Raw genomic sequence first — 27705 nt, 5'->3', positions numbered from 1 at the left:
AGTTAAAGTGAAAGCGTGAGCACTTTTTGTTCCTAGCTAAAACCATAAGAGGGGTTTACAGTGATACATGGCATAAAACTGTAGCACAGTATAAAAGGACTAATAAGATATATTATTATTTTATTCAAATACTAATGTGAATATTAAATATATTACATTCATTGTCCACAGTGACACTTTTTCTTCATGATGACCAAACTATTATGAAAAAATGGAAATCAGCATAATTATCATGAAGCAATAACTATCATTATGTTATTAGTATGGTGAGCTATAATTCATTTCTTTGTAAGACGTCTTGCTTTAGTCCAAAAACATATCTCAGAGATAATTAACATGGTTAGTGAGCTGCTTCTGCTCACCGTTAAAAATTGCCCCTTAATAAGAAATGTATCATTTATATCACCATCGGGATTATGTAAGAACCATGACTACATGATACCACAGTGAATACAGCCCACAGTGTTGTGTGCAGAGTGTGATATGGTACTATATTAGAACATTTCACCTTTTTTAACAGTTTTCCGGACAAACAGCTCCGTTACATCTATTAAACATCAAAATTCAGTTAAGGACTAAGATGAATTCTAACAGGAAACAAACAACAGTTTTCTGTGTTTCCTTTACCCATCCATATACCCCAATTTCCTCCCTCCAATGATTTTATGGCTCTGTGGCCACATCACCTCAATTACCAACACCTAATTACAATTACCACTAAAGGTCACTATCACAATGACAGTATAGTAGGACAGTCTAGGACTTTACACCCACTGGTAACAAAATAACTGCTGATAAAGGCCATACGTCTGCATTCATGCAAAAATAACATAAGCTACTGTACAGAATGTGGATATAACAATACATATCGGTCTATTGCCCGTAACAATTCTGTAATTCTACACAGCAAAATACAGCATGTGTGTTTTCCACCTAAAAGGTTTATATTGTTGTCGTTTTTTGAGTTGGCATAATGCTTAAATATTCTCATATCTCTCGCCCTCGGTCCTGCAGGGTCGGTGATGTGAATCATCAACCTGCATGCTGAAATTCTGAACTATGCTTAAGGGAAAGCCAGTGGGGTCTGGTCGAGTGTCCGTATGAGATTCGGGAATGGGATGGGTTCCACAAACACACACACCAGCACAAAACTCCAAAATCTCCAAAAGTTAACAAAGCGATGGCGTTCCAGAAGCCGTTATCCTTCCATCTCCATGAGTCTCTCCTCTCTAATCCCTCTCTCCACATTCTGTCATCAGTCTGGCAGAGAGGGGGAGAAAGAAAGAATGAGAGAGAAAGAGAGAGAGATGACGAGACTTTTGGCTGGCTTGCAAGCTGTTTGGACAGATACAGGAGGATGTGGAGAGCTCTCTCATCCCTAATCTCTCCACTTTTTTCTCCTCCGTCTCTATTCCCTCATCGACCACTTTCCATCAGTCCGGTCTAACTCAACTTCTTCCTTAGTTGCTGTGCTTTAATGAGATCTGTAATTCTCATGCTACTCAATGAAGTAATCAAAACCTCATCTATCTAGGGTGACACAGACCAGATATGAGTGCATGTTGGTTACTCTTCTTTAGAACCAAAATAATAGCCATAGAAAGTCCAAAAGACCTTTACATACCTTTTTAAATAGTCAAGAATATTAACTAATTTGCTGACACTAAAAATTAAGTGATACATCTGCTGCCTTTATGTACAGAATGAGAAGACTTTGCTGATGTCATGCACTCTCTTGTCCAGTGACTTTTCAACTGGACACTGGAGACAATAAACGGGGGCCCTGCAAGTGCATTAGCAGACCCCCAAGGATAATGTTGTTTAACTGAGCATAAATTATGACCATATTGTTACTCAAGAGTATCTCTGCTGTAGGCCACCCAGACAGTCCAACCCTACAGTCTCTGGCCAAATCAATAAAAGAACATGCTTCATGGTATAACCGTATGGGAAATGTAAGATAAGTACATCTTGTGCCGTTATCGTTAAAATAACATTAGCTCGCTTTAACCGGTGTCCCATCGGGGGCTCTTGTTTCTTACTGTGTGATTAAGTCATATGGTGTGGTATTCACTGTGTGGTCCAGGGACCTGGTTAGAAGTCTCAAAGGTCTCATGACTCCATTTAGCGCTAGCGTGACTTGCTCATGGCTTAAAGGTCACAGCATGGGGTCAGCCCAAAATGTCAACACTTACCATTTAAAAGAGACCTGCCTCACCAGAGAATTTTTTTTAAATTATGTATTTTCACATCTTTTTAAATCTTAACATTTCTAACAGTTTCTTTCACCACCTGTGGCACGTTCTTTAACATCAGTGCAAGTTCTCACAACTCAAACAGGTCAGTTTTTACCCTGGGCACAGACCAGATTTGGCATTTTGATTAATCCTCATTCTTTCATTTATTAATACTGAAGCTAAAATGCGAATACACACTTTTCAAGGCAATCCAACTGTTCTGGAGGTGAACACAGCAGACAAATTACCTGCTATTCAAACTTTTTGTTTGCAAAGGCCACCCAATTAGAAGGAGGGGGATAAAATAGAAACAGCACCCTCCAGAAGGTAGATCAGACTTTGTTTTTGGTGCATTGACTCGCTATTGGATTAATACAACTTAATACAACAAATAAATAAAGTGCCGGGAAGGTCAAAAAGAATCACCTGATTTCAAAAGGCTCTAACAGACATAGATGCTTGCAGAAAATTTTAAAATACATGTGTAAGTACACAGTTTTATATCCAAAACATAAAACTGCCCCCCCCCCCCAAACGCACAGCATATCTTCATATGATAGTCAAACTCGTCTCTGCTTTGCAAGCATTTCTGAAGTCATTTAAGCCACTACTGTAATGCTACTATAATGCTGTAATACTATGATAAATCTAAGAATGGGAAATATAAAAAACACCCTAACATATTCTAACATACATGTAAGATTATAGGAAAAACTTTTATACTTATATATACACTCTTATATATAGATATAGGAGTAAAAAAAACCTGCACCTAATATTTGAAATAAGTAAATATATTATACAGCAATATAACAGCAAAAACCAGTATACATCATGATTCCATGATCCCCTTTAAACTTGCATTGTTTACTTTGGATACTTCAACCCATTTATTGTTTCTCTGCCCACTGATATGTGTTTATTCTTTAAATGAATTTATCCTCACAGTACTACTTTATCTCACTGTGTCTTTTTCCTGCTGTTTGTACTATCTGGTTAGATGTTAAACCTATATTTCACTGTAGTAGTGTTTGTGTGCTATTGCAATAAAGCCCTATCTTATCTAATACATCCTCCTACTCTATTTCACTGAAATGATACGGTGTTAAAACTGAGATGTATGTTTTATAGCAATAACGCTACCCACAAGCTACTTTTTCTACATTTGGTCCCACACAAAATTACTTGTTTGTGCCCTTCTGTGTAATGAAAATGCATCAGAGGAAAAACAGGGATATTGGAGGCATTTAATTTTTAACCACTAATCTTAGTCATGTCCCTGCAAGTACAAAATTGGCCATGGCCAACCTGCTCAGCGTTTAGTGTATTTTTACTGAGAAACTAGCGGGCAAGTAGACAGCCAAAAAAAAAATAAATTGCTAAATCCACTTTATCAGTCCTTGATCCCTTAACTTCTATCGCGCTTCGCCACCCGCCCATCCCATTATTCTAGTCCTCATCTCTTTGCTATAATCTCCCATTCAGCCTTCCCTGGTGCATTGTAATCTGCTGTAATCTGATGGATTAACCTTTCTGCTTTGGCTCATCAGCCGATGTTCTGTTCAATGCTGCGGCTTTAACCATCACTGCTCAGTTCTGCTTTTATGCCTGTATCTGTATATGTGTGCACAGCACTGCAATGTAAACTAAATAAAAGGGAGAGGAGGTAGATGAAGGCCATGACTGCAGAGATGTAGAATATATGAAACACAGTGATACGATAAGAAGAAAAAAAAATACCCCAAACTGACACCAAACAAGATAACTTAAATATATCAGAAAAATAAACTAAATCCAAAGATTACAAAGAAAAAAATTAACTCATTAGGCTAACCAAGAAAAAAACTTATATAATGAACAACATGAATTTTGTGCTACTACCTATCTTCTATTTTTAATGCTGTGCATGTACAGCACAAAGGAAACCCTCATTATACAACGTAACTTTAACACCTCTAACAAGCAGTTTCAAGAGTATTGGCATGAGTGTAAATGGTTCTCACGACACACACATACGCAGATTCTAGCTGAATGCCTGATGCTTTCAAAAGGGCTAATTGACTCAGCTCGGCAGGTGATCAGGAGCACAATACCAAATCCTGCGTGCACACACACACACACACACACACACACACAGATGGGGTGTTAATTTGTGTATGTACACGTGTGCATGTGTTACGCTGAACACCCGAAACAAAGACGGACATCATGTCCACACCTTACCACTGCAAAAAAGTCAGCAGTTGGAAAAGTGCGACACATAACTGATGGATACGGTAAAGGCACTTAGAGCCTGATTGCCGCAATTTGCATCAACAGTCTTACTCTTTTAAGAAGCAAGCCTAATCCGAACACACATGAATAATACATGTATTTTAGATTGTCAATTGTCCATTGAGAATAAGCCCTTGTAGAAATCACAGGGGAAAAAATGTCCCTAATAGCTGCAGAACCTGTCTAAATCATGAAATATTTAAGTTTTGTTTAGTATCAAAGAAACGCAGCGACATTTATCCGCACACCTGTGGGAGCACCGTGAACTGACACTGCTAAGCTAGTTGAGAATGCCTTTTTGCCTCATTTTTTTTCAGAGGGGTCCACGCCTTTGACGATGCCCATGATGACTTCATGATTATTTCATTTTGCTTTCATAAAAAAGATAAAAGCTTTTGAAATATATGCCTGAGCCATTCAGATATACTGTACATCTCCAGACATACCAAGTGATATCCAATGTTTTTCCATCAAGGATAGACTGACTGCACTGCTGGCTGTTGCACATTTTTATTCTCCTCTATCCTCCACCACCTCCACCCATTATTCTATCTTGTTTTTCCCTCAATTTCTCTCCCATCAGTGCTTTCAACAAATCATCCATCCCTTCCCTTTAAATACACCCCCCTCCCATCCCTCTCTCTTTTCTTTCTCTGTCTCGTTCTCTCTCTTTCACGTCCCTTCATATGACTATGTAACATCAGGCATGCTGCCAATTCACTGTACACCTCAATTAGAGGGGAGCCCTCCACACACACAAACCAGCGATGGACTGCTGTCTTTTAGCTGAAGGCTTTGTATGCTACCCAGCGCAAACCAAAAGGCTCCAGAGAGACAGGGCGAGAGAGTGAGCATGTGTGCAGGGCTGGCAGTTGGAGCGTGTCCGTGAGTGTGGCTTTGATATCAGTCTTGGTAATCTAAGTCATTCTCTCCACCGTATCAAGATACAAGTGACGCAAGCGCACAAACACATACAGACGTGCGCAAACACACACCAGATGGCTGAACAACACCAGGTCTTTGTCCTCCATTCTCTCGCCATCAACCTGTCTGCTCGTCTACTTTTCTCTGTTTAATGTTTGAATGTCGGCTTTTTCCACACTTCAAAGACTTCATAATTAGATTAGTCTTTGAAAACATTAAGAAAACAAAGAAAAGAAAATTCTTTGGGCTTTTGCTCGTGCAGTGGATCAGTAAATCATTCTATAATGATTGTAACATATGCACGTCTGTTTGTATGCTCCCATCTACTCCTAGACGAATGGACCAATCTTGATGCCTGCTGATTACTGATCAAGTTGTCGAAATAAGCTATTATAAAAAAAGTCCAGAAATAGCACAGCAGAGCAGAAAACAACAATGCAGGGACAAGAAGACAACATTTCGGTGACCATTGTCTTGCCTTGAAGCAAGAAAACATGAAAACTTATATATCTATAACTTCCACGTACACCATATTATATAATCATATTTGCAATGTTTAACAGGATTAGGTGATGACAGTTCATGTAAGATTTTAAAATGAAAAACTGTGAAACGTTTGATGTGATTGCGAGTCAGAAAAAGTAATTATAGTTTTCTTGACAGCTATTGTTTGTTGACTTAACACCAAAGCGAAGACCCACCCGTAGTGCGGAGGTTTGCTAGTGGGAATAACAGGGAAAAACGAGTGAGGAATAACAGCTTGAAGAGACACAAGAAAAAAAAATTAACCTGCCTAACTCTGTATTAGAAGTTAGAGTTAGAAATATGGCCATTGTCATCACAAGTGGACAAAGACTAGACAAAGACGAGACATTCCTTACACTTTGAAATTGCGGTGCACCAAATTTTCTTTGTTCTCTAAAAAAGTAAACCACTCTTCATCTCTACATGTTCAAAATATATCTAACACTAGTTTTTCCAAAAACAGCAGGTTGTATTCATATCAAGGAATGCGCATTTCAATCATGTCAACTTCAAAGTAAAATGTGCTAGATCCGAGACACATCCTTAGATAGGCACGCAAGCACACATGTGCATGTGAGAGCTGAAGTGATGGAGACAGAGGGAGAGTTTGCAAAGAGTTAAGGGTCATTGTTCTTGATTGCAGAGGCCACTCGAGACATTAGATGTTCTTGCTGCAATCACATTGTTCACAAGTGTCCAAATCAGAAATCAGGATGCTTCTGGAGAGCAGGCAATCAATATCATAAACACCATCAAGGACAACCCTCGACTCCCGATCTCTGAGTCTCTGTCTCTCACTCTCAACCTTATTTTCTATTTCATTATATCCCCTTGACCTCAACCAACTCTCAAGGTTCTTCATCTGTCTCTTTCTACCTCATTAACATACGCTTGCAGAGCCACCCGATGTCCTTGTGCCTGGCCGGCAAGCCAGTTGGACTAAAAAGAACATGCAGGGAAACCAAGAATGTAGGACAACGAATGGGCAAAAACAAACAATGCACTGAATAAATAATAATAATAATAATATATTGGATTTATATAGCGCTTTTCAAGGCACCCAAAGCGCTTTACAATGCCACTATTCATTCACTCTCGCATTCACACACTGGTGAAAGCAAGCTACTAAACACGCAGCAAAATGGAACAGATCTGAACCCGAAAATAAAAACGGGCAGACTCTCCTTTTAACAAGACTTGGAAGAATTTTGATAATCACACTGAAACAGAGTGTTATGACTTTCTGGAAGAACAGCTGCAGAGCTAATCTAATATAACACACAACTTGGCCAGTGTGATATAATTTCATACTATATAATCTTTTTAGAGCCTGACTGATGCTTTTTTGGCCTGTTACAGATAAATAGGTATCAGCGTACATATACAGTTTGATGTGAGCTGATCTGAAAACTTTTATTGCAGAAAAAAGTGCAGAAAAAAGATGCTTGGGGTAATTTAGAAGTGATGTCACCACACAGATTACCCAGCAGAGCAGCTCCAACTCTATTATTTAAATACTCTCAGCAGTGTGAGGCAGATAAAGTGCTTTTAATAACGTGCTGTATGAATGTATGGGTAAATACTGCTTGTAGAGTAATGTGCTTTGAGTAGTCAGTAATTCTAGGAAAGTGCTCTTTAAATGCCAGTCCATTTTCATTCCCAGTTCCACTGTCTGCAGTACATGTAGCAGAGTACACATTACAGCTGAGGAGACGGTGGTGCGGAGTCAGGCAGGATCTTCATTTTAAATTGCTAACTGCATGTTAAATGCAACCAAATAAACTATGATTGAGTTTCCTTTTATAATACTACAGTATTAACAAATCGTACATAAACTCGTAATGGCCATTTCGAGTAAAAATACTATTCCATAATTTATGGAAGCTATTCAGCCTTTCTAATCAATTTTCATTACTTCCCACATGCTCTTTAATGTCTTCCCAGGAGCCTTCTCACTGGATCTACTTCAATTTGTGTTTTGTTTTTTTGCATTCCACAAAGTTTGACGGCTCAGGTAGTTTTTAGATTTGCACATTTTGCCTATTTTTACAGTATACCTTGGCTACTGCACCACACACAATTTACCAGACGAACTCTTTAGGCGTATGCAAAGAAAATAGTGAAAACAGTGTCCAGTACATAAAGAATGTTGGCATGTGTAAACCTGTCCTAAATATTGGTATTGGTTCAAAAAAAATCTAATATGGGTTTAGCTATAGTTCATATGCATACAGACAGTTCTTAGTTTGAAATTAAATGGAAAATCATACAGCGCACAAGCACTCAACACCAAGGGTGGGTGAAATTATATGAAGACCTTTCAAGGAGATTTGCCATAATGATATTTATGACAATACAGAGAACAATGTTTTATCAGTGCATGCAGCTTGTGCAGGCGGCAGCATTTATTGGTGAAATGAAAAATGAAGGGCATTTTACATCCTTCTTTTCCAATGAGCTCCTGTCATTGGTGACAGACAACCTAATTCAAAGGGTGAATCTATTGATACAAGGTGCCAACAGCAGCAGTAGCAGTAGCTTTATAGTGCAATAGTAGTGACACAACATTATGTAGAATGAAACAGCATAATTCAAATTTAGGTTACTTTGTTGAGGTTGTTGAAGTAGCTCTGCTTTTAGGTACTAAATCATGATCCGATACTGACCCACGGCTCTCTCTCTCAGACATTTTTGGGCTTCTATCATTATTGTGCACAATAGGGAATATAAACACATGGCACGGCTATATCAAATCTGCCATTTCTATCACATAAAACTCATTTCAATATTATCACAGACAAAGCCATATGGCATGACAAGTGTTGGTGTGGATTTCGTGGGGAAGTGTGAATGAATGTTTGCTCATTTCGAGAGCCATGAAAAGGTCATCTTTTAAGATACAGGTCTTATAGTCGCCTCTCATGTCTGCCCATCAACAATCTAGGCGACTAAGCAGAATTCGTTGGGAAGTGAGACCCCACGTTGGAGAACGGAGACCTGATCAGACTCCTGCAGACCTTAATTAGGTCTACTGTTTGCAGTAAAACCTTCCAGCTCAAGGTCTTTGTAATCTCTTTTGCCTGGCCTTGCAGACTGCAGAGTAGCAGACCATCACTTGCCCCTTGCATCCACTGAAAAAACGAAGACTTTGATGTCTTGGGACATCAAGTATCTGCTGTACTTCAGCGCCTTCTCAGTATCTGCCTCTGCTAGAGTGTCGATGGAGACCTCTTATTATCAATTATGAGCCCTCTAGAGCCCTTGATCATAACCAACTTCGGAACTCCCACTATACCATCCGGGCCAATCAGGTGAGGTTCCCGGTTCGACCAACAATCTAAGCGACTTGCCCACTCCTGCCAAAGAGTCACAAACTTTGTTGTGACTTTTCTTTTGATTTGGTTTGAGCATTGGACATTTACCAACCAGGTGTCATGATCAACTTACATTTTTCACTAACACGTTACTGTACTAAATTTGGTAATTATAAAAATTACAATTAAATTATGTCGTAACTTGCGTTACGAAGGTTCTTCAGTTATGTAAATGCTGGGCAGATAGAGAGAAGAAAAAATCCAGCAAAAATGTTTTTTTTCTTCCTGTGCACTTCCACAACAGTCAGCTGATTTCAGTTTGTGTGCGGGAGAAGGAAATTGGTGGAGCGGTACCACAAAACAGCTTTTCAGGAGCAGAGATATGGACATTACTTTTATCGATTTTTACTTATTTTTACTGCCAGGGATGTGATGGTAAAGTGCAAACTGCATCCAGGACAGAAACAACCGCATTATACTGCTATACTTTGGCCCATTGCAACCATCTGCACAGACAGCATAGGTAACAAACTGGTAATTATGTCCCGTTCAAAAACCTGATGAGGGCATATCTTTTGGTGCTTATATGTTCAGCACCTAGAAACTTTAACTCCTTTGGCTCCATCTCTAACGCCAACTTCTACAGAAAATGAGACACACGGTGCTTCATGGTGTCATACATAGTGGACCAAAACACGCATTTTCCCCACGGAAGACATCCAAGAACAAGCATTATTGTCGTGACAGACCCTGCTGAGTGTGAAGTACGCCATGTGTGACTGATAAGACAACAGAAGGACCGTGTGTATGCATTAGTGTATGGGTGTGTGTGTATTAATGGATAGACAGATGGGATAGTCTAGGGGAACAGTTGATAAAGGCTTTATACTGCAGCTGCCCCTTTCTCTTCCCCTCTGCAGCGAGCACACACTCAAGAGACAACAAAAAAATCTCCACTGGCACCATTTGTGTGTGTGTGTGTGTGTGTGTGTGTGTGTGTGTGTGTGTGTGTGTGTGTGTGTGTGTGTGTGTGTGTGTAAGTGCTGTGGGCTGTTTGTGTGGCAGCTGCCCTGGCATCAGGTGGGCAGCTCCTATTATACATGTAGAAAGCACAGCTGCTGTAATATGTAAACGCACATTACTTCCTACTCCAAACACAGAACGCACTGATGAAGATGAACACACACACACACACAGTGAGATTCCCTATAATCTAAGGATCAGTATCTCTCAGAGACCCACATTTACACACAAACAAATGGGAAATCGACCCTCTGCAATCTCATTACGCACACACACACACAGCCCGCATCCTTTCCTGCATGCGCCCTCTAATCAGATGCACATGTATACACACACCCACGAAGGCTGCATCTTTCCCTAGATGTGAAACAGATTAACATAGCGCACAGTGAAATGTTTTTTTGTTTCTTTTTTTTTCGGCTCACTAATCAGACAAGAGCGCACATCCATCCAGAAGGTATCTCCACCTTGCTGCCGAAGGTGACGAAAAAACACACCTGCTAATCTGCATCTTTTCTACATTCTGGTACAAGATGCCCGAGACTTCTGTATGTCAAGCAAACCGGCATAGACACAAATCAAAACACACACCAGACCCACCCAACCTGCCAGTTGTTCTCCAGATGCACGCCAGATACGCAAACAAATGTCTGCCCATCACCTCCCGTATCTGTGCAGACACATGTTGTGATGTGAAGAGGTCGGCCAGCTTGAATCAGGCCACTGGCACCTGACAGCAGTCGTCAGCTCAACAGCTGTCCGAGCGCATCGCTGGCTGTTGCTGAACATCCTACATATGCGTGTGTTTGTCTGGACTCGTGGCCGTACGTGCTCTATCAGCAGGGACATTCTAAGTCAGTGCTGGGACTGGTGATGTCCACACGGGTTAGGGACCCTGATTTATGAGGTCACAGGGTTAACACACTGCTTTTTTTTATCTTTTCTTTTTTTGAACTTGGTACACATTTTACATTTCCAGTCAACGGATGTTGTGTTCATACTGTGGCCACATGTGAATTACATCATAAAGGCCTTACTGGAAGAGGGAAACTGGAACTCATTATATTACTTAATTTAACTGTTTTTGTCAAATGTGTTAATATTAGCAATTGATTTGTGTCCATGAGCACAGTAAGAGAAGTTTTTCCAACGTTAGAGGTCAATGGACTGTTTTGACAAAGGCAGAAACAGTCCACTAGTCTGCTGAACACTAGAGTGGTTGATGGTGACATAATCATTTTGTCACTCACACCAGAGAGCACAGTTTTTGTCCCTTTTTCTTGACTAACTTTAAGCCATCATTCTATTCTGAGAAAAATGATTCACAGGACAAAGAGCCAGCTAAAAACTGGAGATCCCAGGACGACAAAGTCAAACTGCAATGCTCCGAGAAGCTACAAATAACCCCGGAGCTACATCTTAGAATCTACAGCCCTCAGTTAGCATGTTAGCATGTCTGTACAACTAGAACAAGACTGATCAAGTATATGGTGTTTGGAAAGGTTGCCAGGAGAATGGCTCTAAAGAACATGACAGCACAGCTTAGGTTTCCAAAGGTGCATCTTAATAAACCACACGACTTGTGCAACAATGTTCTTTGGACAGATAAGACCAAAGTGGATTTCTTTGGCTATAATGCACAGCATTGGGTACAACCAAACTGTCAACTACATTTGTGGAGGACTGAAGATTTGGGCCATGAATTCTTCTGTATACCAAAGTATTTCAGAGTCAGACATGAGGTTGTCTATCTGACAGCTAAAAGTTGGCTGAAACAATTATGTATCAGGGCAATGATCCTAAACACAGCAGGAAATCGACATCAGAATGGCTGAAAAAAGAAAAGAAACAACATGTTGCAATGCCCCAGTCAATGCCCAGACCTCAACGCAACTGAAATGCTGTGGTGGGACTTTGAGAGAGCTGTGCATAAATGAATGCCCACAAACCTCAATAAACTGAACTTTGTAAAGAAGAGTGGTCTAAATTCCCTCTGCAACGATCTCAGACAGATAAAGTCATACAGAAAAAGTTATTTGACCCAAAGCTGGCTTTACAAACTACTGTGGCGTGCTTAGTTTTTCATACAACACTTCTGCATTTTGGCTCAGTTCATATTAAATTCAGTTCAGTTTTATTAATACAGCGCCAAATTACAATAACAGTCACATCAAGGTGCTTTTTATTGTAAGGTAAAGACTCTACAATAATACAGAACCCCAACTATCAGATGACCCCCTATGACCTAGCATTTGGTTACAGTGGGAAGAAAAAACTCCCTTTTAACAGGAAGAAACCTTCAGCAGAACTAGCTTCAGGGATGGGCAGCTATCTGTTGGCGGTGATAGGAGGGAGACGGTAAATAATGACACAGTGTTATTATGTCATGTGTTGTTGTTCATCTGAAACTGTATTTAAATAATTTTAGTATATGCTAAGGAACAGATGATTTTTTATTTTCTATCCTCTAAACTAAAATGAATAAATAAAACACTTTTTGCAGTAGAATCTCCAAAACACTAGCAATCCTCCCTCTTTCCCAGAGTGCTTTGCCACATCAAGCCAACACACACATAGCCATGCCCCACAATGGCAATCCCAATGTCAGATGCCGCAAAGACTTTATGTGAATAAAAGCCATCTCGCAGTTGATAGGTTCAGCTGTAATCTTTCCTTTTGTCTCTTGACACCCACAAAGCCTTCCCACTTATCAAAGATTCATTAGCTCACTAATATATCCATCTAGCTCTCCATGCACATCGCCCGTCCATTAATGCCGAGCCATATTCCTCCAGAGGGGATGCTGAGATAATGCCCTGCTCAAGGACATAGGGGGTAATACATATGAAGTGATAGCCCACCTGGGAATTGAACCTACAACCACAATGGCACATTAGCAGCGACTGCCTCCGATAAGTGATGCAGAACAGTATCATATCAGTCTCCGTCCCGGCAAACATCCTGCTGTTGTATTTCAGATCAGTCTGCCAGCACCAGTGTGCTTCTGGATCACTCCATCCTAATGTCATGCAGCACTGCCTTTGAAGAAAATGGTTTCTCCCCCCTATTTTTCCCCACCTACCATCTATTTGTTTCAGGTGGAAGCCATTCTAACGCACTGTCCCATTGACTCATTTTCAAACTAATGCACCATCCTTTCAATTTGGTAGTAAAAAAAGACAGAAAGAAGAAAGTGCTGCCTGTCTCCCTCGAAATACAGTATATAGATGGATACTGTATTTGTTATTTTGAACACTCCATTCTGTTTTCAATATCACGTCCTCTAAATATTTGGCTGGAACATCTCCATTTCTAAGTCTTCTGAAGAACTGGAAAATTGTCTAACATTTTTGATAGACTTCGAAGTTTGCCCTGTCTATTAAGTATCCTTTGTTTGCATTTAAAAATGCCTCATTTAGCTTCATTAAAACTCTTGTCTGTCAAACACATAATCTTGACCTAATCAAATGACGAAAACTTGTATAAAACCTTTAATCGCTCCAAAAGAAGCTTCTCTTAGCCTGACAGAATATGGTTGGGACTGAAGACTACACAGTTCACAGAAACATGCTCATTTCTAACAACATATTATATATTCTTGGATACTTTTGGCTTAATGTGATTCACAGTGCAAAATAATCCATTTCATTTCATTTATACAGCGCCAAAACACAACAATAGTCGCCTCAAGGTGCTTTATATTGTAAGTTAAAGAGTAATACAAAAAATCCTAAATAAGATTATCACTGCTCCAACAATGGCTATACTGTAGGCCCAAAGATGCAATAACCAGTAGTTGCAATAAAATAATTACATTTCAAATAACATCAGCTGGTGCTCAAGTTGCATTACAGACAGTATAGGCATCAAGTTTCAGTAGTTCTACTTTGTTTTCATTATGGATAGACGCTAAATTAATAGATATCTAATATGTTAAATTATATATATATATATATATATATATATATATATATATATATATATATATATATATATATATACACACACACACACACACACACACACACACACACACACACACATACACATATATATATATATATATATACACACACACACACACACACACACACACACACACACACATACATATATATATATATATATATATATATATATATATATATATATATATATATATATATATATACTGCAAAGACATTACAAATAAAGTATAATTTATTTAACCAGCCTGTCTTAACCTAAGCAAACACACCTCTAAAGCAGATGCACAATCAGGTCATATAAGTACGAGCTGATGTATGGCTCACTGTTTTATCAGCCTTGTATGTCTTTGAATCTATCTCTGTCTCCTGCTCATAAAAGGCACAACAGAGACAGCATTTTTTTTTTTTTTTTTGCAGGCTGACGTATACTAATGTACTAATGGATAGAGGAGATAGAGAGGCTGAGGGAGTGGACTGAGGGAATGGGGAGCAGAGGAGAGAAGGACACACACACATATGCATGCACACACAGATGAGGTGGGACATTCTCATGGGAGGCAGATTTGCGGGCATCCAGCCCACCTCGGTTAGGAGAAAGAGAGCTGAAGGTGACATATAAGCAAGAACGACAGGGAGCGGAGGGGAAGAGAAAAAGAGAGAGACGGTTGTTGTTGGCAGAGAAAGCATAAGGCCCGAAGACAAGGACAGCAGGAAAGTACGGCTCGGAGAATCCAATGATAATTCACTCAAACACTAGCAGCCCTTACAGCAGTAATATTATCTCTGAAGGATTTACACACTAGTCTTCCCTCAACAGGCTCTAACAGCAACTCCACACATGCATTTACAGGGACTAGCACACTGCAGCACAAAACCCCCATGTATTGACCCATTGATGTACCCTTTCATATATATCATGGCAACAAGTGCACACATACACACACACAAACCTAGAGTGTGAATACCTAACTGCTGTTTCAGAAACTCACAAATGAATCATGAATATGGATCTAAACAATGTAATTGTGTATATTTGTGCCAGACAGTAGACGGCAGACGTTAACACACACACACACACACACACACGAGGCTTGAGGAAAATCCTGTTGTGTATTCTGAGAAACTAATAGGAATTTATTCCACTAACTTCTACTTAATGGGATAAAGATGGAATTAAAGTGTTCAGGTGTTGTGCTCATCTGCTCATTATGAGTTTGCATCGGAGGGAAGAGGAAAGTGTAATCCGCTCACACGCAAACGGGGGGGGAAACAGACAGCGGCACGACCCGAAGATTATCAATCATCTCTACCAGCCTGGTGTTTTTGCCATTTAACCAGCCCGAGCAGCCGATGCGCTGCTTCAATCATCGTCTGCCAGTCTAAATGCTAGTGCTAATTAGCATTCACATGCTAAATTACCTCCCATCCCATGTTTCTTGATTAGGCTTAATCATTCTGACAGCTATAGTTTTACCACTAAGCTTGAAGAGCCAATACATCCGCGGCCATCTCAAACTCTAGGAAGGGGTCCACGGTGCTCTCGTTCACTGAATGCTGGTAGGTGAAGAGTGGATAATGGGCTAAGGACTTTTCCTGTGCTTTATGAACTATATTGCCAAAAGTATTTGCTCGTCTGGCTTCACACTCATATGGACTTGAGCAACATTGCATTGTTAATCCATAGGGTTTAAGATGATGTCAGCCCATCCTTTGCAGCTATGACAGCTTCAACTCTTCTGGGATGGCTTTCCACAAGGTTTAGGAGTGTGTTTATGGGAATTTGTGACCATTTGTTCAGAAGTACATTTGTGAGGTCAGACACTGATATTGGACAAAAAGACCTGGATCACAGTCTTTACTCTAATTCATCCCAAAGGTATTTGATTGGATTGAAGTCAGGACTTTGTGCAGGCCAGTCAAGTTTTCCTGAGGAACCCATTCTAGTTTGTGGAAGCAGTCTACATGCCTAGGTGCCTGATTGTATACACCTGTGGCCATGGAAATGATGGGAACACCTGAATTCAATGATTTAGATGGGTAAGTGAATACTTTGGGCAATATAATGTATGCTTGATTTAAATAGTTTAATTTAAATAGTTTAAATGTATTTTCTCCAATCACTGCTGTTTCCATAAAACACCAGCATCCACTAAAATAATCATAGAGAAAGGAAATCATTCTGCTGGGAGCTGTTCAGAATTGGAGCACTCAAGAGTCTTAAGTTGTAAAAATAATACACCAGTGTAAACACACCCCATTAAAAGACAGTTTTTCTGCATTGTTAATTTTTTGCAGAACTACTAATGATTGGTTATTCATTATCAGCTATCTTAGCGATTAATTGTGGGTGGCTGTGGCTCAGGAGATGGAGTTGGCTGTGGGTTGTAGAGGTTGGTGGTTCGCTTCCTCTCTCGAATTGTCAATGTGAATAGACACGGTACTTAGATTAAGAAAAGGTACTTGAATGAATGTGTGTGCTTGGGTGAATGAAACTAGCAGGAAAGAGTCATACAAGTACCAGTCCATTTACCATTACTTATCTTTCTTTATAGCACAATTGTAAAACAATAACTAAACAGTCAGTTATTCCAAAATCTTTTGGCCTTCATTTTGATAGGTTCAGTGAAGAATTTACAGAAAAGGAGAGAGAGAGAGAGAGAGAGGGGAAGACATGCAAAGGGTCGCGGGTCAGACTTGAACCTGGGCCGGCCGCTCGCAGCCATCCTTGCATGTGGTCGCCTGCTCATCGCACTGAGCTCATCTTTTTGACCTATGATCCATTTACTGTCAGAAGGTATTTCTTGGTGCCACTCCTGTTAATATAATTCAGATACTGGTGACAGCCATGTGTGACTCACATGCAGAATTGATGATGACTGGTGCTGATGGTGGATGATGATCTAAAAGAAGAACTGAATGATCTAAAAACAATTTAAAAAAAAGACAGAGGAAGACAGAAAAGCACACCCTTTCCAAAGACTTTCCAAAAGCTTTCCTAGGACTTTGGAAAGATCACAACTTTATATGAAATGTTTGAAACTTTGTTTTGTTTGTGTTGTTGTAGACATTTGGGCATATACACTCTTTGGGAATGTTGCCCTTTGTCTGTTTTCTGGTCTTTTTACATCTATCTTCCTAAATGTAACAAGGAAGGCACCGCTTTTTAAAGACATGATAAGTCCCACGGTTTGGAAAGCGCTTGTTATATCTTTATTAATTTATATCACAACTTTTACTTTAACTATAAAACCTTGATTTGAAATTCAATACAGCTGGCACAACTACAGTGGAGAACAAAAGCACAGGGTCTTAGTGAGAAATGCATTAGAGCAGAAATGTAAACTGGCACAAAGTATACAACAGCATGAAAGTAGCCTCCAGTAAAAGCTGCTTAGGATGCTGTGCAGTGTTAGCCACACTACATAAGAGATGGTGGGCAGATTATGACTCAATTCACGCAGTATACTGCTTATTTATTATCTTCTTAAAGGGTCAATGCCATTAAGGGGGTGGAATGCTGTTAGCTGGGAGGAGTGAAAAAGTGGACAGGATAGGGTCGTGCACGGTACGTCACCGTCACATACTGAAAAAGAGCCGAGCACCGTGGAGCATCTCGCTCTATAGTTGCTTGGGTAATGTCTGAGTGGGACAGATGTAGGATCAAAAGAGCAATGCGGGTGAACTTCTGGTCCACCTCACCAGCTCTGAGATGCCCTGAAGCCTAACCAGTCTCACTTGTCTCCCTGTCTGAAAGCAGTGAAGTGCCAGTGTTATGTCAATCAACTGGTTGGCACAGTTGCCTCGGTAGCGCTGTACTCCAATCAGTCCTGTCACTCAGGCTATCTTCCAAGATAGAAAGGAAAAGGGAAAAGTAATTGGATTTGCTGCTAGCAGGGAAATGATGAAATGACATGAAACCATACCCCTTCACCCACCACACACGTCTGCACACCTATACATTGCTGTGAGTAAATCTCCCTCTTTCTTCCCCTCTCTCTCTCTCCATCTGTCTAGCTTCATCTTTTTGTTTCTGAAATCTGGAAATACTTCAGGCTGTTAAGAGTTTCTTTTCATCTTACCTGATGCGGCAGGAGCACCTTGTTCTCCCAGGTAGACAAAAGAGGAGACGAAATGAGAGGAATGAAAGGATTTCCAGGTTTTTACTGAGATCTGAAGACGGGGTTTTTTAGGATGTTTCTGGCAAACGACGCAGAAGGCAGCCGATAGTGCAATTTCGTGCTGTTAAAAACTCAGTGTCCCACCTACACTTTGTCTGCCAACAAAGCAATGTACAGTGGTGTTTAAAAGAAGAAGGTAATCATGTGTGGCTTTGAGGTACAGAGCAAGGACCAAGAACATATACTGCATAAACGCAGTGTGCTGCTGCTAACTGACAGGCCTGGGAGAGGTGAACAGCAGATAGCCAGACTGTCACCATAAAAAAAAAAAAGACTGCCTTATATCGCACTGTTTGTGCTGTATCCTAAATCCCACTTTCATCGTGTATCAGACACTGTCTCTCATATCTTTCTTATTGCAACCCTGATAACATACAGTAAGTATGGGCATGGTCACTGTATAAGAGCTATATAATCAAATGAGCATCAAATGTAATTATTGTAGTCACTTTTGTTCTTTTATGTTTTATTTAGTTTTTTACTATTATTTCATTTTACATTCTATTTTATTATCTTCTTCCAAGTAAACCGAAGCCTGTGTTTCTTTAATGACACCATAGTACGTTGCATTATAGTAATCAAATCTGGGGGTAATATCTGTGTGGATGACCTTTGCTAAAGCTGAATGAGATGAAAGAATAGTTTTAACCTCAGAGATCAGCTTAAACTGAACAGAACAAGATGGCATGACGTATCCAAAAAAAAAACGTGTTTATTAATTAATAAGATCAAACTGAGATCAAGTGACTGACACTGTGATGAGGGCAAGGAGGAGTAAATAAAAGGCAATAATTATTGGAGGCAAGACAATATGGAAAGTGTAGTCATTCTGTTTGGCTTTAGTGAGACATGCACTCACTGGCCTCTTTGTTAGGAACATACACTTGTTGTTAATGCACATATCTGATCAGCCAATCACATGGCAGCATCTCAATGCACTTAGGTATGTAGATATGATCAAGATAAGCTGCTTAAGTTCATCAGAATGGAGAAGAAAGGTGATTCAAGTAACCTTGTTGGTGCCAGAGGTCAGAATGGGCAGACTGCTTTGAACTGAGAGGAAGACAACAGTAACTCAAATAAATACTCGTTAGAGCCAAGGTATGCAGAAGAGCATCTCTGAACACATGACACATCAAGCGTAGAAGCAGATGACCTACAGCAGGACAAGACCATGCTGGGTGCCACTGCTGTCGGCTAAGAACAGTACCAACTGAGCATCATTTAAATACTGCAGCCCCCCACATCCATCGCATTGTGACCACAGTGCACACATCACAAAGCTCAATTCATCCCAAATTGGTTTCTTCACCATGATGAGTTCACTACTCAAATGACCTCCACAGTCACCAGATCTCAATCTAATAGAGCACCTTTGACATTTTGTGGAAAGGGAGATTCATATCATGGATGTCCAGCAAATAAAGCTGCAGCAACTGTGTAATGCTTTCATGTAAATATGGACCACAAACCTCCAAGGGATGTTTCCAGCACTATGTTGAATGGATGCCATAAATAATTAAGGCAGTTCTGCAGGAAAATGGGGTCCAGTTTGATATTAGCGAAGTGTACCTGTGTCATCAGCGTAGCCATGGAAGTTCTTGATGTTACTTAGACCCAGTGGAAACATGGAAAACAGGAAATGACACTGGGCCCAGAATGGGTTCCTGTGGAACGCCAGGTAATTCCAGGTCCTTTAGAAAAAAAGCTTTTCTGATTGTGCCAGAGGCTGAGCTAACGTGGAGAGGAGATCATTCTCAGTGCTATGAAGAGTAGCATTTTGTAAATCAGTCAAAAAAAGATATGTTTCAATAAAAACACAGCTAGTTCAGCCAGAGCCTCGTCTGAAATGACTTAATACACTCAGGCTGAGGGAGGGACCGTCAAAACACTAAGAACCTAATCACGGTCCCACAGCTCCATTAAGTATCAAAGAGAGTTTAGCCAGTCATGACATTTTGATTAGTTTTGCTGATGAAAGGCAGCATAGATTAACCCTGGCTTATGTCATAGCTCTCTTTCTCCCTCACACACACACAAACCTGTACCAACGCTTATCCAATGAACTGGCTCCATTTAAGATCTACACTACTGATTATATATTCATAGATCAATCAATACAGAGTCTAGCAGCCGGGACACGTCCATGGGGGCAGACACACACACAACAACAGTCACACTGCAGGAATTTTAATGAGCAGGAGCGTGTGTGTATGTGCGTGCGTGCGTGTGTGTGTGTGTACATCAATACAATGCAGCTTTACATTTCATTAGGCCAAGGAGCACAGTTTAACTTCCAATGAATAGCAATAAAACCACACGGCCTGTAACCATCTCTCTCCATCTGCTGCCTCAGCTTCGCTTTCTTTCCCTCCCTCGTTCTAATCCCAGTCCTATTCCCCTCTCCCTCGCCCCAGAATTTATTTTTGCACAAATCAAGTTCAGCCATTAAACAGCTGTTCTCCAATTTAGCCAAAAAGACCTTATTTAAACCTAAAACGAATCACTTCCTGCGCGAGGAAAGCCTTAGCGGGCACGGGCTAATGAAAAAGCCCAATAACCCGGCTGTAGCTTGAATTGCTGTTGATTTATAGTGATTGTCATCCCGTCTCGCCATTATCCCGCTCATATAGACAACAGCATTTTAATGCAGCATCTGCATTGATCTGTGTGTGAGGACACTGGCAGCCTCCACCCCGTCGTATTCACCTTCCTTCCTCCATCCCCAAAGCACAGGAAGACACGGCGGCTGAGAGGAAATGGGATTCCGATCAGCGGGATATCATCCAGGATCTGCTGACCCCCACAGTCTCAGCGCACATACAAATCATCTGTCTGCACAACCGCAGACACAGTCCAAGGGGTCAGGCTGCAAGGACTAGCGGGCTAGGTTTCAGTCGACTTAGCAAAACTCAAGTGACAGGAAGCTGTGTAAGGAGGCGTGTGTGGGTCTGTGTGAGAGTGTGCGCATAGTATCAAAGCCTATATAAAAGCAGTCGACAGCAGCGTCGCAAAGGCTGTTCCACAGGCTGCGGAAACACACAGGCCTCCTGTTTAAGCTGTCAAATATGTGTCTAAAACTGCAGCAGCTGAATCTTTAAAACATCTGAGCTGAGCTTAATGGGACGCGACAAAAAGTAAAAGGCAAACTTAAAGACGTCGCCCACTGAAATAAAAATAAAAAAATAGACATCAGCAGCTGCAAAATGATGCTTGTCTACTAAAAGAAATGTCTGAAACTTCATAAAGCTCAATGCGACGCAGAGTGAAATGCCGATCTAACATTTCTTTTCATTTACTTTCTGTGTGTATGCACTTTTTATCTTCACCTGAGTGTGTTTATTCAGCCTCGGTAGTATTGATGACACAGACGCACTCCTATGACGAGCAGGGGGAGAAAAGAGAAAGTATAGCTAAGGCTCAGGAGCAGCTGATTGGCACACGCACCATGCGATCCACTCCACACGGGTACTTCAGGAGCATTATTATAGACCCACAGGTGCACGCATACACGTACACAAAGAAATAGCGTGATGTTCTTATGCTGAACACGGCGGGAAATTACTGCTAGCCTGTGATTGAGCACAGGCACACGCAAAGCACAGGTTTCCTTCACCCGTCCCTTCACCGGAGGTACTCAGGAGACACATAAAAATCATCTGCACCCACCTTATAGCCACTCAGACACTCTCACTGCCTTTTGACAATCCTGTGACTAGACCACAAAAGAACACTCAGCAAGATAAAAACCACACAGCTCCAGTTTGTCTAGCAGTACGAGCTCCACTCTGTACATCCTCCACAAAGACACACACACACACACACACACACAAGCTCGCTCTGCAGGAGAAAACGCACTTCTCCAGAAACTGCTGCTTTACTTTTTTTTTAATGTATATGTCTTATTTGGTATGTCTCAAAAGCATTCAGTGACAATGGCAAATCACTGAAAAGCTATTTCAAAATAAAACAAGCACAAAATGCCATTACAGACACAGAAATATATATATATATATATATATATATATATATATATATATATATATTTATATATATATATATATATATATATATATATATATATATATAGCCTCGTCGCTACACTGGTATATATATACACATGCACATTCAAAGCTGATATCTACACTGAGCGCTGATGATAAAGCCATTTGTCAGCGATGCCAAAACCAATGACCACTGAAAATACATCAGAAAATGACAGAAAATTGCTTCAGAGTGAAAATGCTTTTCTATAGTCCATGAAACACGCATACTCATGCAGTATACACACACACACACACACACACACACACACACACACACACACACACACACACACACACACACACACACACAAGCCCTGCACTGTTACCAGAGCCTTTAAATCCCCGTTTTAGTCACATTTTGTTAGTTTCCTTTCACACCACACCACTGTCAGGTGAAATGTTTGTATCTGATCCTTTTTTTTTCATATTATAGAATGCATATGTGGTGAGATCTGAGAAGCTTTGAGCCAAATCACACTGAAACATCACTGAGTTTTGTCTTTGCGAAGAGTCTCTGTGTTAAACAGATCTGCGAGGATGTAAAGGTGCTTCGGAAACTCCAGCCTACCTTCTTTATGTGTCCGCTACGAGTGCCCGTGAACGCCACTGTGTTGCCACGGTAATCATAAGCAGCCACGGAGGTCATGCCGTCGTCCTTGTCCACATAAAGCGGGATGCCCTCGATGGCGGTGGTGCCCCCTAGAGGCTGGTTGAAGTCCTGGCCGCAGAAGTTGTCGTCTATCTGTAACGGCTGTGCAGAGAGGGTGGGGGGGAGGGGGGGTGGAGAGGGAGAGAAAGCCATTAACTCAACCATTAACACTTTCTAAATCCCTTCTCTTGTTAAACTAACATTAATTCTTAAAGAAGGAGGAGGATTTCAATCCCTCCAGCACTTAGCAGAAATTTTATGGCTCCTGGAGTGAAGCCAAGCCATGGCAGATTTACTGAGAAAATGGTATAAAATTATTGGATGTCACTGGAAAAATTGACTCCAGTTTCCTGAACTTTTTTTGTTTTGAGATGTTGTTGTAAATGGCAGACACAAGGCTGACAGGGATGTGTGTATCTCATTAAGGGCCAAAAGCCACACAAAGCCAGTTCATGCCTCTGTGTTTGGTGTGTTTCCTTCCATTACAGGCTTTGATTATTTCATTGTATGTGATGTCAAACTAAGTAATTAAGTATCTCAGTACGGCCTGAATGGATGAACAGTTGATTGCTAATGTTTAAAATATTGATCTCTTACTGCTTTGCCAGTGTAGTTTCTATCAGTAGACAAGCCAATACAACAAGTAAATCAAATGGAGTAAGCATAAACACGGAGGGGAGGGTGAATACATGAGCAGGACACTGGAGGAGGGAAATGACAGGAAGTAAATTATAGGTCAGATTAGCATATCATAATCAATGTGTCTTGTATAGCCTCGTCGCTACACTGATATGTTGATATGCCAAGCCTGATTTATGAATACGGCGCAAGTGGAAAGGTGAGTCTGTGTAACAGGCATGTCATTAAAACCATGTGTCGCATCACAAGGTTCACCTCACTCTGACATGCGTAACGGTGATGGTCAGCATATGCACCACTACTGTAACATCACACGCGCTGAGAAGCACGTTGAGAAAGACACACACACACACACACACACATCTAGACAGAAGTTCATCCTAAAAAAAAAAAAAAACACTATTCAGTTCAATTCAGTTTTATCGATAAAGCGTCAAAGCACAACAACAGTCACCTCAGCGTGATTTATACTGTATACTTGGCGACAGTTGGAACGAAGAACTCCTATCTGCTGCAACCGGTGGAGGGGGAAGTAATGCTAGAAACAATGCACCAACCAAAAACATTGGTGCACTTTGGAGGAATGTAATGCAAGTATCTGGCAGCTAATAATTTTCTGTGTGGCTAAATGTATTAGTTTGTTTTCCAATTACTAGCACTAATTAGTAGGCATCTGTTTGTCAGTGATGCACCTAAGCTGTCTATGGATACTAACCAAGCCTGCCAATATTACCTCATTAACCTTGTTCAGTTTTGACCCAATTCTTCACAGCTTCCTGTGTCTCTGAAGGGACAGCATGAATAAAAGTAAGAACATATTAGCTTTTCTTCTCTCACCCATGAGTTTGTCTTACTTTATACAAGACGCTGTTAGCTAGAGCCAGGTACTTTCACAGTCTAAACACGTGCAGTTAGTGGAGTTAGTGGAGTTGTACTGCTGGGGACGTGTCTAGCGTGTACCCCCCACCCCCATGATCCTGAATTGTATAACCCTTTCACGCATAGTTGTCACTACAGTGGACAGCTATTCAAAGGCTGTTTTCTGCACATAAACCACTACATTGGACACTGATGTGTCACTCCATACCCTGCCACCCACTCCAAAGGTGATGTTGTCCACCTAATTGGACATGTAAAAAAACTCTTTGAAAAGTACATGTTCAAAAAATTAAGTTCAAAAATCTTTTTTCATGCCTAAAGATGAATAAAAATACTTAAGAAAAAAATCTGGATTGAGGTTGTCATAATTCATGCATGAAAGGGATAATTAGAAAATAATGGATAGACGGATGTTAGCTAGTTATTTGCTTCTGCTACTTGTTCATTTTTGTCCAGATAGCCAGGCTCATCAGTATCATGGATGTGCAACTGAACCACCAGGCATCTGCCCTTGACTGCCACCCAACACGTATCACACCTGAGCTCTACACCACCTCCTGTGGTTGATGAGCCCACAGAGGATGGCTGGGAAGAAGCAGGTCTGAGCCTCTCTGCTTAGGCTGCTGGACCTGCGACCTGGTCGCAGGATGAGCATCAGAAAATAGGCAGATGAAAGGATGGATGTTCACTTTTGGGTACACAAAGTATAATTATTTGCCTAAAAAAATGTAAAAACCTCTGGTGATATTTAAATCATCCTGCCTCAAAACACAGAGGGACATATTGACAGTGACGCACGGATGTAATGCACTGTGTACACGCACAGACCCAACTGAACACAATAACAATAATAAAAGAGGAGAAAAAAGCAATATATCAATACATGCACAAAGAAGAACAATGCGCACACTCTCACACATAAACACACACGATGACGATTAAGCCTCCCACACCACACAAATTAACATGCCAGCTTTCTCTTGTTCATTACAAGACGTATCGTCACTATAGAGACTAATCAATCAACCCCACCCCTCCAAAACAGCAAAGCTGTCAGGGAGCGTGCGCTTGTGTGTGAGGTAGCGAGGTTAAAAAAGAAAAAAGAAAAAAGGGGGGCTGAGAAAAATGCCTGTGGCGGTCATTGTCTGCCTTCTACCAGACTTTCAAAGGCAGCCAGAAACATGGCAAAGTTTAACTTCAGTGAACAAAGACACAAAGTGACAAAGTGAGTGAGAGAAGGGCGAGAGGGAGGGACACACACAACAGCTTTGGCTTTTGTATGATTTACATAAACATGTTCTCAATTTTGGAGCTGCTCTGCGAGAAAAAGAGGGCAAAAATAGACAAACATGATGAAGAAAAGGGAAAAGGAAAAAAGCAAGCGAGGCGATGCAGTGAAGATGAAGACAGATATGAAGGTGCGGGAGAGAAGGAAATTAAAAAAGGAGAAGTGAATTACAGAGGGGGACAGAGGGGGAAGTGGGAGGAGGAGAGGGAAGAAGGAGAAAGAGCGAATGGACACAGACGGTCACGGCTCAGTGACAGTGTGAACCCTGGCCTTGAGTCTCTGCCACACAGTTTGCCCTGATAAAGACAGCAGAACTAGACCTCCATTCATTTCTTTCACTCACTTCCTTTTTTCACTTCTTCTTTTCTTTTTCCCCTATTCTAGTTTCTCCTCACCCTGCTTATCCTCCTCTGCTTCCCTCTTGTCTCTTTTCCCTTATCTTCCTTCAAATACTTCCCTCGTAGCTTTTCTTTTCCACAGGAACTGGCCTTTGGGAAATCTTGTCTGTCTCTGAAGGATGCCCCCCCCCCCCCCTTCACAAGCCTGCAGCTTTTCGAGACCACCTTTTCTTCCTTCTTTCCCGTAACAGCTTTATCAGAACAATGATCCACTGTTACAATAATTAACTGAATGCACTTGTAAAGGGTCAGAGGAATGACCTATGTGTCAGAAGCAGTGCTAGTAAATAGTAACACATATTAAAGCCATCAGCTATCTTTCGCGCAAGCCCAAAGTTTAACCTGATGCCCATGTAGGAACTGTTTATAATAGCAGCTTATAATATCATCATTTAGTCTGGATTTATTTATGCTGGGCGGCCCATACTTGTAAACTAATCTGATGAATTCCCAGTGTCTGTCAAGCTCGCGCACACAGAAGCGAGATCACCATCTTCCCAGCGCTGTTGTCGGCATGCTGAGGACGCTAATGGTTTGTTATGTTTAGCTTGACTTGCATCATTACCATAGAGTCAACAGCTCAGATTGAGGCACAGTGGAGCGTTCAGTCGACGTGTTTTCACTGCAGACAAATGTGGCCTCACACAGACCTGACATCTGCTAGCTGTTGTGTGCCTTGTAGACATGTAATTCCTATAGTCTGCCTACTTTATCATTCCTCCGCAGCTACTCATTAAGGAGAAGCCGAAGCATTTCCAGCCACCAATATGAAAGTGACTTAAGAGCCTAATTAAAGCATAATAATGCACATGATACAAAACCACGAGGGAAGAAAAAGAGAAATCCTCACACACATTTAATTATTTAGACTTCAGTCGTTAATGCTACAGAGCATACTGTGACTCCATTCATACTAAGCTAAAAGTCTCTTTAATCGATATAGTTATGTATCGGGTGTCGGTGCATCATCAGTTTTTCAAACTGTAACTAATCAAAGGTCAACAGAAATGCTAGCTTACAGGGTCTGTCCACTATGAGGGTTTCATGGCTTCACATTATGATGGAAACGAGTCTGATGTTCATATTTAAATGATCGTCTGCTTGTACCCACCAATACATTAACAGTAGAAGCTATCAGTAAAGAGCAACACTGTGCTGCTTTGCAGCTGATGGATGCCAAGCTTATAAAAAATGCCTTTTTAAAAAGAGTGTCTTCAAGGGTGAAACACAACAACAGCGACCACTCGGGAAGTATTGTATGTGCTCCTATAGCATCGGTTATAACAGAACTGTGTTTTACATGCACTTAAAAGAGCATTAGCTGCTAGCAGTTTGAATATGCCATCATAATAATCTGATGTTT

General features: G+C 40.8%; 1 protein-coding gene across 1 annotated transcript in view; it reads right to left on the bottom strand.

Moving 5' to 3' along the window:
- LOC146610707 (plexin-A1-like) overlaps positions 1-27705 on the bottom strand; it is a 280809-nt gene that overhangs the window by 228988 nt on the left and 24116 nt on the right. Inside the window, exon 2 of the mRNA XM_085344897.1 lies at positions 23058-23240. Coding sequence (XP_085201023.1) covers positions 23058-23240 — 183 coding nt within the window. The remainder of the gene's footprint in view (positions 1-23057; positions 23241-27705) is intronic.

This window comes from Diplotaxodon limnothrissa, linkage group LG20, assembly GCF_057381915.1.
Source record: "Diplotaxodon limnothrissa isolate DT_005_m linkage group LG20, D_limnothrissa_male_GT1.1, whole genome shotgun sequence".
Lineage (NCBI taxonomy): Eukaryota > Metazoa > Chordata > Actinopteri > Cichliformes > Cichlidae > Diplotaxodon > Diplotaxodon limnothrissa.
This window is presented reverse-complemented; position numbering and strand designations above follow the sequence as displayed.